Source organism: Trachinotus anak, unplaced genomic scaffold (genome assembly GCF_046630095.1).
Source record: "Trachinotus anak isolate AG129_WGS33_773 ecotype Australia unplaced genomic scaffold, CSIRO_AGI_Tana_v1 ptg000016l, whole genome shotgun sequence".
Lineage (NCBI taxonomy): Eukaryota > Metazoa > Chordata > Actinopteri > Carangiformes > Carangidae > Trachinotus > Trachinotus anak.
Window position 1 is genome coordinate 23,827,794 of NW_027273867.1, and position 14,460 is coordinate 23,842,253.

General features: G+C 40.9%; 1 protein-coding gene across 2 annotated transcripts; it reads left to right on the plus strand.

Moving 5' to 3' along the window:
- Nucleotides 1-2,737: 2,737 nt before the first annotated feature.
- Nucleotides 2,738-13,123, plus strand: LOC139634576 (glyceraldehyde-3-phosphate dehydrogenase-like). 2 transcript variants are annotated; one of them, XM_071501125.1, is made up of 12 exons: nucleotides 2,738-2,850; nucleotides 3,158-3,205; nucleotides 8,679-8,778; nucleotides 9,110-9,219; nucleotides 9,369-9,459; nucleotides 9,645-9,760; nucleotides 10,102-10,183; nucleotides 10,387-10,538; nucleotides 10,816-10,894; nucleotides 11,249-11,332; nucleotides 11,652-11,749; nucleotides 12,684-13,123. In XM_071501125.1, exons 2-12 carry the CDS (start codon nucleotides 3,183-3,185, stop codon nucleotides 12,751-12,753), a joined length of 1,005 nt encoding a protein of 334 aa, XP_071357226.1. In that variant the 5' UTR covers nucleotides 2,738-2,850; nucleotides 3,158-3,182; the 3' UTR covers nucleotides 12,754-13,123. The 2 variants fall into 2 exon arrangements, with proteins under 2 accessions (XP_071357226.1, XP_071357227.1); XM_071501126.1 differs by having other exon boundaries at nucleotides 2,791-2,897; nucleotides 12,684-12,934.
- The last annotated feature ends 1,337 nt before the right edge of the window (nucleotides 13,124-14,460 follow it).

The window sequence follows — 14,460 nt, forward strand, 5'->3', positions numbered from 1 at the left end:
ACTGCAAAAGAAAAAAAAATTGATTTAGATACTGAATTACTGATTAGTGAAATAATAAGTGTCACAGTTATAGTTACAGCAGCACTGACAGTGAAAGGATCATTGCTCCAATAACGGGCAGAAAATCACAATAAAGAAAGACGCAGCATTTTCAGCTTTTTCACACCAGGAAGTTTGTGTTTTTTTTAAGATGGGACAAGTCAGGGAGTTTGTTCAGTTCTCTGTGAAAGTCTTGAAATAGCAGAGAATCTTACAAAGAGGTTGTTTAGGTGAAGTTTAGGTGAAGCAGAAATCGAAGCGAACAGTGACAACAGACTGACACAGACCAGCATCAGGTCGCGGAGGTCAGAAAAACCTGAATCCAACAGGTTCATAGAGTCTGAGTGGCAGGAAGACAAACACTAGACAGGAGAGAGCCAGACTTGAATTATTAACCACACGGGTCGTCATAGCAACCAGGTTCCAGCTCTTTTTTTTTTTTGTTGATAAAGCACGGACGGTTGTGAGGGATCATGGGAATTATCAGTGCAGCTGGAATGCACCACTGACCAATGACAATGCTCGTCTGGAACCAGGTCCAATACAAACTGCAGGTAAGTACACTGTTACACCACGACGTGCACAAAAGAAAAAGCTTTATCTTATCTCAGTCTTATTGTATTCCACTCTAAACTTTCACTCAAGCCTCCAGTCTAACCTTCAGTCCCTTTTTGTTTCCTCCTCGCCCCCCTCGTGTTGTCCTCCCACCAAATGTCACACCCTTTGACATATAGAGACTATATGAAGAGAGCCCGGGCTCTGTCATATTTATAGGCTGACCTTTACTTCACCCTGCGTCTCTGACTTATAGAGCGGTTTGTCGGCCTGCAGGGGTAGAAGGTTCTGGTGGACACTGTTTGGATCTCATACCTCTCACTGTTTTCTGACAGTCTGACAGTATTTTATTTTATATTCGTCTTCTTGTCACGAACCAGTGTAAAAACAAGTATTTGTGTGTATCTCAGCCTGATGTATCAGATCCTGAGCTCCATTGTTTCTAAAAACTATGAAGAACACATGAGTGGGACCTGCTGACATGTTCCTTCACCACCACGAACACACACAATGGCGTTTACTGTGACTCACTCCCACACACACTGTCCTGCTGCCTGAAATATTCACCGGATTCATCCGCTGTTGAAAATAGTTCCCATTTTTAAAAAAAACTGTTTCCTCCTGTTCCAGTACAGTTTCCTGAAAACTACAGGGCCCAGCTGTTTCAGGGAATTACACAGAAATGAAACTTTCTGTTTGTGAGCAGATTAAGTTTTAATTAACTCAGACGGGTTGGGAATTCAGAAAGAGTTAAGAGCCGGACTCACATGTTGTTTCTGTCTTTTCATGGGATTTGATGATAATAAGAAACTAGAATCACCACATGTCTGTTTTAAACCATGTTTTAAATGCTTGTAATTTCCCCGTGTGCTCTGATTTGTTTGATAAAGATATGAATTAGCTCAGCGTCCTGCAGCAGCGGGAGGATGGAAACTAAAAGACGGTGGCAGCTTAAAGCCTGAGTGAAGCCGCTGTGACATTTCCTCTGCACCTCCTCTCTGTCCGTGCTGTGGTTCACGTAGCAGCGAGCTCCTCAGCATCACATGACCGACAGACCCCCAGTGTCTTACAGCGAACATGAGACTGGACAGGAGAGTGGGGGGTGGGGAGGTGGTGGGGAGGAGGTGTAGTGGGTAACTCCTGATTTTGGACAGAGGAAAAGATCAACTACACTGAAAGCTCCTGGCTTCCTTCACTGTCACTTCAACGCTTCCTCTTCAAGTTAACGTGCATCAGTATCTGTGTGGTCAGTGGCAGTAAATCTGACTTTACTGCTGTTCAACTTGTATGTGAAAACATACTTGGCAATAAAACTGATTCTGATTCTGATTCTGATTCTGACTCTTGAAAGAAAAACACAGTGTGAGAATAATGCAGCAGCAGTGATGGAGGTATGTTGACACTATGACTCAAGAAATGAATAAGTGAATAAACAAGCAGACGTGTTGATAAAGACACAGTAACTCAGTCATTTCTTATTCATGAGGAACCTGAACACCTTCAGCAGGGGTCAGTGATTAGGGTCAGTCATGGGGCCAACACAGTCGTGGTGGGGCTGCAGGTCTGAATCTGGTCATTTATTCCCTTGAGTATTTTATTTATCAGTGTTTGATTTATTTTAAAATAAAACAGATTTATACAAATGGTTTTGTGTTGTTTTTCCCCTTGAATGAATATGTTAATACTCAATGGGAAGAAAATGACACAAGTCGACAGATATATATTTTTGTGTGTGTTGAACCATGCCTTATCTATCAGTCATTGATAATAATTAAATGTCACACATTCATATTTATTGTTATGTACATGTATATTCTTGTATTTACAGTATAAATATGATTTATGATTCTGTCATTGAGGGGCCAAATATTTTTGTTGCCTAACTGACTGGACTCTACTATTTAACCTCTACTCAGGAACTACTTTGCTTGGCGGAGGAATGGTTTTTAATAGAAAGTAGACAAATCCACATCGCGTCCTGTCTAAGTCAAACGAGTGAGGCGGTCAGAGTGATGCCACCTGAGTCCAGGTGAGTTGTGGTGTTTCGTGTGACCTCTCAGCTGGTGTGAAGAGAAGCCCTGTCACCTGTGAACCTGTTGTCTCCGGTTTGAAGAAGCTGACGAGCAGCGACCTTGGCGTTCTGAGGGCAGGGGGCGTGTCCGGCGGCGCGGCGGGGATAAATGGCGGTGACCCCTCTGCTCGGTCCCGCTCTCACTCCCCCCTCAGAGGACAGAGACAGAGGTGCCTTCACGGACGGTACTTTCTGACTGAAACTTCTCGCTGTGACCGTTTAGAGAGTTCAGGTGGAAGATAAACAGCCTAACTGTTCTCTCTGTTTTTAAAACTTAAGATAGTTTAAAAGTTGGTAATTGTGCAAAATGCAGATTTGTTTCTTGTTAAATTTCAGCTTTTCTGCAGCTTCCCTTTGTTTAGTCTTGCAGAGCTTCACTGGGGAAAGAATCTGGCTCCTGGGTTCTTGCTGCAGCCTCCCAGCTTTGCATGATGAGCTTCCTCTTGCTTTGGGTGGAAAATGAATTTGGTGTTCGTGCTCTTTCTCTTCCAGTGAGGACTAGACCACATCAGACAACATGGTGAAGATCGGAATCAACGGGTGAGTGGATGCTTCCCCTTTTTACCTGCTGTCAGTTTCTTTAGTGCTGAGACTGCAGCCTGGGTCAAGCTCAGAGTGAAGCTCACATACTGTAGTGCAGCTAACAATCACTCTGATTAGCAGCTGATTATCTTCTCAATTTAATCATAGTTAATAGTAAACACCTGTTACAACTCACCTGAGCCCAGAGTGATGCCTTCAAATCGCTTTGTCTGATCAACAGTCCAAAATTAATCAATTATCAGAATAGTTGCTAGTTAATGTTTTTGTTTTTTTGACTAGTTTAGTTGTTGCAGCTCTGACACTTTAATGCTGTTTATAAATCGATGTTTGCTCAGACTCTAATTATCTGAATCACCACAAACCCTGCAGGACACCAACATGTCTCTTTGCTTATTTGTCAGAAATATTCAGTTATCCAGAAAGAAACATCTGATCTTGGTTCTCTTGCTAAAAACAAAGTAGAGAATAAATCAAATCCCCTGAGAGACTTGAGTGAGATAGATTACACTTGTGTCACCCTGCGACCTCAGACATTTACTGCTGGACTAACATTACTTTTAAAACTGGGGAAACTATTTGATTTGGCAGCATCAGTGGTGATGATGATAGACCGAAGTTAAACAAACCAGCGGCCAGCATCCAAAAATGCTGAAGTCCCTAAATCCCTCTCTGGTTTCCTGTCTGAAATGTGACACGCTGACGGTAGAAGTGTCTGAATGTGGACAATCTGCAGCTGATACCCCAGGTCTCTGCTTCACTGGACCTTTTTATACTCTGGGCTTTAAGCTGCTGCTCGGACCCAGATCCACATGATGTGAAGGCAAGAGCAGAAAAGCCTTCATTTCTGAAACACCTGCACCTAATAACTGAGAGCTCAAAGATCCAACCACAGTGTTCCCGTGACCTCGAATCTGTCAGAGTCTTTTAATTATCTTACTTCAAGACAAGGAGAAAATGGAGTCAGATGAAGGAAATGAGGATATGAGTCACTGTGGAGATGATGTGATTTTTCTCTTAATTATATTAAATCATAAGTTTATACTTTGGATGCTGTAGAACCAAACGAGCCAAAGAACAAAAAAGTTTCTCCATGTTGAATTAAAGGCTTGAAGATATTCTTTAACTTTAACTTGTCATTTAAGTAAAACTAATGAAACATTACCTGCGTCATTCTCAGTTGTGAGGATTTGATGCTTTTCTTTAACATATGCGACAGTAAACTTTAATTTTTTTTTTTTTTTTTTTTTTTATTATTATTATTTTTTAAATCTGTTATTTGGACAAACTGAGCAACATGAAGCTTTCACCGTGAGCTGTAGGGAATTCTGGGTAATTTCTAGTGTTTTCTGTCATTTTGTGGATCAAACAAACGATTCAGAATGAATCTAATCCACAGAGCTCGTAGCTGCAGCCCTACTTCATTTCAATAAACTTTATTTGTCCCCAGGGGACAATTTAAAGGGCACATAGAGCACACATTAAAAATACACAAAAAAAGAACACACAACCAGTGAAAGACAAACTGTACACATTATGAAAAAGAACAATTACATGAAGAAACAAGATCAGTGCAAAGAAAACAAAAACAGTGCAAAACATATATGATATTATTAGTGCAAATAAATAACTGTTCACATTTTGATTAAAACTGAAAAAATTACTTCAGGTATTATAATGAGGAGACCAGAGGCAGAGAATGATTTGAAGTAAAATTCAAACATAATAAATGTTAATAAATAAAAGGTAATGTGGTGATCTTATCCACGCTGGTCCTCTGGCTGCAGTCCGACCTGAGCATCTGTTCATTTGAGACTTTGTCCAAATGCTGGACAGTGACTGGACAGTGACTCTGGGCCGGACCCGTCTATTCTCTGGTTATTTATAGTCCGCTGGTGTTGTGGTGTCACGGTTGGCGTCCCCTCTTCTTCCACACCCCCGCCCTCTCTGTCGGTATCGCTGCTCTCCTCAGCTGTCACATTCCTTTTCCTCTCCCCTCGACTATTTTTAACCCTCTAACCTTTCCGCTGGAGTTTAGACACCATCCGGCCGGCTTATGGACGCTTGCTCGGGCTTGGAGATGGCCGGCGAAACATTCTCTCCTCCTCCTCCGTGAAGCAGCTGCTGTCGAGCTGCAGGGAGATTTAGCTCCTTGATCCTGGCTCTGTACCAACGCTAACACTGAGCCCTCAGAAACAAAAGATGGGCTCCGCTCCATATGGCCCTCTGGCTGCTTGGTGGCTTCCCAGAACTAACCGCAGAGAGCTGCATGTCCGCTGACACTTTCCCTCACATCCCCTCTGTTTGTGAAAGAGGGCAGAAGTGTAGACAAAGGGTTTGCAGAACATAAAAATCTGAAATGTTTCAGTTTGAGTTTTAGCTCTGGACCTTTTTATGAGCAGTTGCGTGTTCTCCCAGTGATTGTACAGGTTTCCTCTTAGCACAAAGACACGGCAGACATGGCTGTCCACGAGTTAGAAGCCCCGCAGCTGCATGTAACTTTTTGCCAGTTATTCGCCACATTATTGCTCTTCCTCCTTTGCAACATCCCTGAATCTTGAGACTTGTACAGAAATTGTTGTGGAAACTGTTCCCCAGACAATCCTCCAAACTCAGACTTCATTCCTGTCACTTTGGTTTTAAGTTAACTGTTTTTAATCTTTAAGCATCTGTTTCCCTTCAGACTCAAATCTGTCTCAGCTACTTTGATTAACCAGTTGTGTAAATTGTTCTCGGCCTAAAGACGATCCAGCACTTTTCATTAAAGTGTTTCATATACAGTATATATAGATGAATATGTTCCCGTGGGAATCTAGATGAAGAAAACATCCTTGGTGTGCAGCCACATGAGCCTTGAGTAGTCATGTGCGTATTCACAAAACTCTCAGTGGGACAGGTGCTGGATACCAGCGCTGTTTGCAGTCACGCTAGCACCAGTCTCACATCTCCACTGACTTTGGTTAGAGTCCGTACCACTGACATCTTTAAAGGTCACATATTGCATTAGGCAAGATGTCCATGTGTTTGTGATTATAAAGCAGGTCTAGGTTCTATATTAATACTGTGAAAGTATCAAAGCCTCAGTCCACAGAGAAATGCACACAGCCTGTATTCAGAAACTGAGCCTTAAAACCAGCCGTCAGGACTTCTGGAACTTTGTGATGTCACAGGGATGGTGTTGTGGATAAATATTCCGTGTAACCGTGGAGTCTTTAGATGGACAGTAAGTCTGTAATGTGATTCCTGAGTGCTGGAGACAACGTTACATAACCAGACTCGACATGTGAAGTATAAATAGTGTAGTTACAGTAACACGATAACAGTGCGAAGTTTCTGCTTTCTTCTTTTCCTTTTGTGACTGAGGCAAGAGAAATTTATTTATACATCACCTTCAACAGCAACAGCCGTCCAGAGTACATTAGATAAGACTGTAAAAGTCATGTCATCAGGTTATAAACTCTGGAACTGTAGAAAGTCATTTACCAGGAGCATCAGTGTCGCTGCCTCACTTATTCACAGTTTGTCCTGCTACTTTTCTTGTACTATTAATAATGTAAACTGTTAGAGAGGTCTTGATTTAACTCTGTGGATTGGATTTCATTATATAGTAAGATATTTATAAAATAAAATGTCTAAATCAATGTCATTTTAAATATAAACTCCAAACGTACCAAAACATAGTCAGTAGAGAAACAACTAAAGCAGAAATCTGAACAAAAATCACTTCACAAGGTAGAATTTATTTTGATTTGGTGCATAAAATTGTAGAGGTGTTTCTGTTCTGGCCACTCTGTTGATTTTGTAATATAGACAGGTAGATTTGAGGTCAAACTTTTTTTGTATCACTGTTGCACTCTGAAAGAGATTCATTCATTTCTAATAGAAAACGTTGAACATACAATGACTTTAAACCATATTGTAAAACAGGTTCATTATGCAGATGAGAAACTGCCTACAAAACTTTATTGTTCTCCTCAAACATGCAGCGTTTCCATCGTGGTGTTAAGACTGCCCTTGAGCAAGGCACTAAACCTCCTCTGCTATAACCTACTGTGAATAAAATGCACAGAATTGCTAAAGAATTGGATTAAATTATCCTATTTTGTGTTTGACAGAGATGTTTGCACATCCACTGTTGACTGAGGTCAGTTTAACTTGTCTGGCTCAGTGCATGTTTCCCCTGTGTGACTGCTGCAGTCTTATGCATAAAGGAAAAACTGTAAGTTCATATCAGACAGACATTAGTTCTTTTGTATGGACACACCATGCAAACATGCACATTTCTCCAGCTGAACTTTACTTATGTGGCAACTCTGCTGTGAACTTTTGACTGAACTCATTAATTTTTTTTCACATGAAACGAATGAAGCAAAACGAAACCAGTTTCTCGTTCCTAAGGTGTAGTGTAATTCTACTGTAATGATTTTATTTGTTTAGTCCCCTTTAACCACAGTGGTTTAACTTCATCACTGGTAAATCCCGTGTTGACTCTTGCAGAGGAGTAAGCTTGTTTTGCCTTGTGGCCTCGTTCCACCTCCGGTATTTGACCTTTTTTTTTTTTCGTAGCTCAGAGTCTGGAAGGTCACAGTCACATCGTCCTCATCCACAGGTGCACTTCCACCTCATCTCGCTCTGTAATCTAAAGCTAAATTGAGGGGAAAGGAGTCTCCTCCATCTCTCCTCTTCAGCTCATTGCTTTCCTCTCACTCCTCACAGACGGTCACACGTTATTGAAGCTCTACAGCTCTGTCTGCTTTTTTTCCTCCTGGCTGAATCTGTCATTTCAGTGGTTAACATGTAAAATAAAAATCTGTTCCGCTCCTGAATGATGAAGCTCTCTTCCCTCAGTTTGCTCCTCTCTCCAGTTTCAGGCCCCTCGCTGTTTGACCTGCTGTAACAGCAGCCATATTAGGCTTTCAGGTGCCAGTGCCAACTATTATCTTCAGTCAAGGTTGACAGGCCTTGTATGGCCCGTTTGTCCTCTGCAGTGACTCCCTGTGTAGTTTGAGTTTCAGTGACACCTGCTGGTCAGAGACGGGAGATGCAGGAGGTGGATGCAGCACTGTGACTGGTTCTGCAGATGAAGCTGCTGAGAGGGAAGATAAAACTAGATTTTAGATTTAATTTGGGTGAAAATTGATCAGTTTGGATAATTTAAGGGTTTGGAGCCAGAGGAACCTAAGTTACTTCTGGTGAACTATAGTGAATAGACAAAAGTAAAGCAGGCGAGCTCATAAAAGCAGATACTTGAATGCCTCTAGAGCACATTTCTCTCTTGCAATCTGGTACTACAATAACAATTTATGTCTTCAAAGTCTCTGAAATGATGAATACGATCTCATTAACCCCCAGTTAAACTATCACAACATCTTTAAAGCTCTTTTATCTGATGTCTGGGGAATTCTCACAGGCTCCGCTTTAATCCTCTCTGGGTTTTTCTCTTCTATGCTCACCGTGTCCTCCTGTGTTCCAGATTCGGACGTATCGGCCGTCTGGTGACCCGTGCCGCCGCCTCAGGTGGCAAGGTCGAGGTGGTGGCTATCAATGACCCCTTCATCGACCTGGACTACATGGTGAGAGAAACTGGCTGTTGTTCATGACCATTTTGTAGAAATGGTTCTCAAAACCTTTCCAGTTTTCGTTCTGGATGAGATGTTGTTGTTGTTGTTGTTGTTGTTAGGTTTTCTATGGGTTCAATAATTTTGGACATCAACTGGAGCCAGAGAGCTAATATGAAGCTTTGGAAACCGACCTGTGGAGATTTAGATTTTCCATTGTGCAGCAGCACTGTGATTAGAGACCTTGTCTTTTGATTATTTTTTTATTTTACTCAAATATGTCCTTCCCTGTGAGTTGCAGGTCATGTGTTTGAATGTTCTCTCATGCTGTCCTCCCCTGATGCAGGTCTACATGTTCAAGTATGACTCCACTCACGGTACGTGGAAGCACGGAGAGGTGAAGGCCGAGGGCGGCAAGCTGGTCATCGGCAACATGCACATCATGGTCTTCCACGAGTACGTATTCGTCACTCTTTAAGAGTCAGTTTTTTTTTTGTTTTTTTTTTTTTTGTTTAATACAATCATTTTTTTAGCAGCATCACTCTGTGTATCTGTTTCCTGCAAAGTCCAAGTGTCTGACCTCTCCTGTTTGTCACTACATAAAGGAGGGACCCCGCCAACATCAAATGGAGCGATGCTGGCGTCGACTACGTCGTGGAATCCACCGGTGTGTTCACCACCATCGAGAAGGCCTCTGTAAGTTTACCAACTGCTCCCAGGCTGATTTGACTTTTTTTTTCATTTTGGTTCTTTTCTTTTACTGTTATTTGTTTTAGTACTGTGAAAGAAGAGCATGTGAACTTTGACATCCATTTTCCATGAGCATAATTATTATCACGTTTGTCATTACCTGACCTTCATCCTCTTGTGTCTCCCTGCAGGCTCACCTGAAGGGCGGTGCTAAGAGGGTGGTGATCTCTGCTCCCAGTGCTGATGCTCCCATGTTCGTCATGGGCGTCAACCACGAGAAGTACGACAACTCCATGAAGGTTGTGAGGTGAATCTCTGCTGATGATACTGGATCTGTAGGACTTCGCCTTGGGCTCTTCTTTTAATGTAGCTGTGAAGTTTTATTTTGTCTTTTCACAAATAGTTGTTAAATTAGTTCTGGAGAATGTCTTCAAATCTTCGTAGGTGTTGATGATAATGACCTTTTAGATTGGACAGATGTTCCTGCCTCTCTCCCTGGTGTGATGCAGCATGTTCAGCATTCTCAGACCTGCTGAGGACAGATGTGAACATCTAGATGCTTTCAAAAATGCCAAAAAAAACAAATGTTAAACCAAGATCATCTCTTAAAATATATTCCAACATGTATTCTCTGTCTTGTCTCCCTAGCAACGCCTCCTGCACAACCAACTGCCTGGCTCCCCTCGCCAAGGTCATCAACGACAACTTTGGCATCGTTGAGGGTCTCATGGTAAAGAACTCAGAGACCTCATTGACTGTTTGCTCAATGATCCTCTAGCAGTAGCAGACTATTTGTTGTATTTAGATTAGTTGTGTAAAAAGTTCAAACTATAACAGTTTATTGCTAACAGATTTGAAATCTGACGGGACAAACCTAACATGCCAGATCACAAATATATCTTCAAATGGTACCTTCCTGTCGGCTCCCTCCAGAGCACAGTCCACGCCATCACCGCCACACAGAAGACCGTTGATGGTCCCTCTGGTAAGCTGTGGAGGGATGGACGTGGTGCCTCCCAGAACATCATTCCCGCCTCCACCGGAGCTGCCAAGGCTGTGGGCAAGGTCGTCCCCGAGCTGAACGGGTACGCTGTTACTTATTTTGGTTGTGTGAGCACTGTCACAAAAGCAGTTGCTAGAAATATGTCACACGATTAGGCACTTAGACTTGAAGATTCTGCAACTGGACACGCTCAAAGTGTAGTTTTGTTGCTACTAAGCCTGACCTCTGACCCTCCCATGAGGTAAAGAAAGTTTCCCCTTGCATTTCAGTGTTGTGGCTGTTAAAGGGGAGAAACGATCAATAAGTGTAATACGACCTGAACTCTTCCTTTGGATCTGACTCTGATTGTCTTGTTACAGCAAACTGACTGGTATGGCTTTCCGTGTCCCCACCCCCAACGTGTCTGTTGTTGACCTGACTGTCCGTCTGGAGAAGCCCGTAAGTATCTCTACTAACCTTTTTAATATAAACTCACACGAGGAGGCTGCTTTATTTTGGAAACAACATAGAGCTGATGATTTCCTTCTCTCCTTTTATCTTGATTTTACATTTGTTTTTGTAATGTAAATATGGAGTTAAATAGGGAAGAAAACCTGAGCCTGGCCTTCCTTGTTCGGATAGATTCATCACTACAGGGCTATTCTCTTATCTAGACTTTGACATGTGTAGTAAACACCTGAAATCAAGCTGAATTTGATGTTTAAATGATTATTCTAGTGCTGCAATTTTGAAACCTAACCCTCAGACTCCTGTGTCTGATGTAATTTGTTGTACTTGAAATTTCCTCTTCAGGCCAAGTATGATGACATCAAGAAGGTTGTCAAGGCCGCCGCTGAGGGACCCATGAAGGGAATTCTGGGATACACAGAGGACCAGGTACAAAAAACTTGCATTGCTACAAGATATCATCATATAATTTTTTTTTTTTTTTCTTCCAACTTGTATAAAAAGAGCAACATAAGTTGTTAGTGTTGTTGAGTGTGTAGTACCACCACTAGATGGCAGCATGTAGCTTATGACGCCACTGCTCAGTTTGATTGGTTTACTGTAGATTTAACATTCATGACCAAACAAGACATAAAGTAGCATTTCTCTAAACTCATCACAATGTTTTATACAGTTTCACATGCACAGACATATTTTATTGAACTATCTCAGACTGTACAAACACCAGTGTTCATCTCTTTCCACTCAGGTTGTGTCCACAGACTTCAACAGCGACTCTCACTCCTCCATCTTTGATGCTGGCGCTGGCATCGCACTCAATGACAACTTTGTCAAGCTGGTTTCATGGTCAGTAAACAGTGTGCAGTGTAGCACGATCCACAGGTCACATCTCTGAATCAGTTACTTCAATGTTCATTAATTGATATTTAGCAAAGTCGGCTGAGCAAGGTTTATACATCATTAAGGAGGATGAGTTTCCAGCTTTGTTTAGCTGATGAATTTGTTTCTACCTGTCGAAATTTCCCTGAAGGGAAATTTCCCTTAAATTCAATGTTTCTCCATCCATACAAAAGACACAAACTATTAAAAACTAATTTATCATCCCAAACAGAACAACAATTCAATTTTTGTACTTATGGACACACAATACAAAAGTATTATACAAAACCCATGTCATATGACTGAAATAGTGGCTCAGAAATAAGTAGTTAATTAGAATTTTGAATAAACTTGCAAATGCAAAAGTGGAGAAAAATATTGTTTGTTGTTTTTGTGTGTTGCTCGGACATAAATGTACCTACTAAGGGAATTTGGTAGTGTTGCACCACTAAAACACCAGGAAACATGAGTTGCAGAAAACAGTTTCTTTTGGAAAATGGTATCTAATCTGATGGCACACCTGCAAAACAGGTCCTGTGTCAGCCAATAAAACCAAATGGAAAAAGTGGTAAACAAAAATATTTAAAGCGGCTATATTTTGGTCATACAATAGATGTCTGACAAAAGATTTTATTATTGAAATTTAGCTGCATCTTAAATAAAATTTTGTGCTGACTGTGTTGAAAGCCACTAAATTTCAATGTCAGATTCCCTTGTCCAACTTTTTGACAATTTTTTCAAACTTGCACATTTGGGTTCATCATCATCATCATCATCATCATCATCATCATCAGTATTTTTCTCGCTCTACAGACAGTTTTCCCTCTAATGAGAGATGGTTTTCCACTCATTAATATATCCCACTCTCTCTTTAACCTTCCCAATCTCTGTTCCATTGCAGGTACGACAACGAGTTCGGCTACAGCAACCGTGTGTGCGACCTGGTCCAGCACATGTTCACCAAGGAGTAAAATTCTCCTGTCATGACTCGTCGTTCCTTCCCATGATTCCCTCTTCCTTCACCTGTAACTGGATGCCATACCATCCGTTCCAGGAGGAAACTCTTCAATGACAAACATCTAGATGACGACAATAATAATAATAATAATAATAATAATAATAATAATAATAATAATAGTAGTAATAATAATACCTTTTTATATCAAAGTCACCTCTGTTCTGTTGTGTCCTGTTCAGCAGTGAGGACTGCAGCAGGCAGTGTTTGTACAGATGATTTTCCATCACCAAACTGTATTGTACTGAATGGTCTTGTTGCACTAAACATGCATTATGGCTCCTTTAGCACTTAACATGATAATAAAGTCCCCAGTTTGTGGAAAAGCTTTTTATCATTTATTTTGTTATTGATGGACACAGTTAATGTGTATGCCTCTCTCTAGGCGATGGGTCTGTTTTTATTTTGAAAGGGTTTAAATGGAACTGTCCTTGGCACTCCTGCCTTCATTATCCACCATTATATTCTGCTACCTTCTGAAAGAAAAAACTAAATATATATATTAACACTTCTCAGAAATTCTCCAAATTGGTGCAACTCTACTGAAAGGATGAAAATATGTTTCGAAAGACATTCTCTTGTTTGATGTTTAATGGAGATGGAGAGCGCTTATCTTGACACATCACTGCTAAATCTTAATTATGCAGGATTTTTTCTTTTGCCTGTTTGTATTTAATCAGATGATTAAACAGTGCGCTGTTGAACAGTTTCAGACAGAATCCTAAAGCTGATATTTTAGTCCTGCTCAGACAAATGACGTCGCTTGGTGCAGTATATTTAATTTATTTCTGGGATAACGGCCAAACTGTAATTGGGCAGTTAATTTATCCAACATTAGACTGAAGCCCAGAGAGGAAGGCAGGATGGGAGTTTACTGTAGTTTTTTGGGGAGACATGTCACTCCTGATTTCTTACAAATAGTTTGTCTCACTTAATAGCCTTGGACTTTCTGTCAACTGACCTGCTGATGCATATATTAGCTAATTACTTTCTATCTTCATCGTCCATGATCTGCATAAGCTGTCAGTTCAGCTCAATCTGTCTATCATACAGCAAACAAGGGTGCAAGCTAAAACTTGAATGGTCAACTCAGTAGGTCACATATTGATAAATGCATCACACACTGTCCATTTCCAAGTGTGTGTGAAAACAATAGACCTTTTTTCACTGCAGACATTTTGAAATGTCATAGAGCCCAGGTCTAAAACCCTGGTGTAACACAGCCATTATTAATAGTTGTGTTCAGTTTATTTGTCAAGTTCACTAAAATGTTTTCCTTTAATGTATCACCTGTCTGAGGTGTACTGGTGCATTAAGTCAAAATACACGGTGACCTGTTGTATTTTAAAGCCAGAATCCTAAAGCTGTTTCATTTCTGCCCAGACGAGTGACACTGAGTTTGGTCTCTGGGGAAGAAAGCAGAATTTAATCACACAGGTTTAATATAATGTTAACCTGACACCAAGAAAACTAAATAGGCCAATGATAAGTGGAGAGCGGGGTATTTTCTAAACAGTGAGACTTCAACAACCATAAATATGACTCATTCTAAAAGAAAAAAATTACTTTAACCCTGTAATGGCTGACCCCAGAAATAATGGACAGAAAATTCTGATTTCTTGAATCTGGAACCTTTATTTGACCCTTTCACAAAATTTGAAAA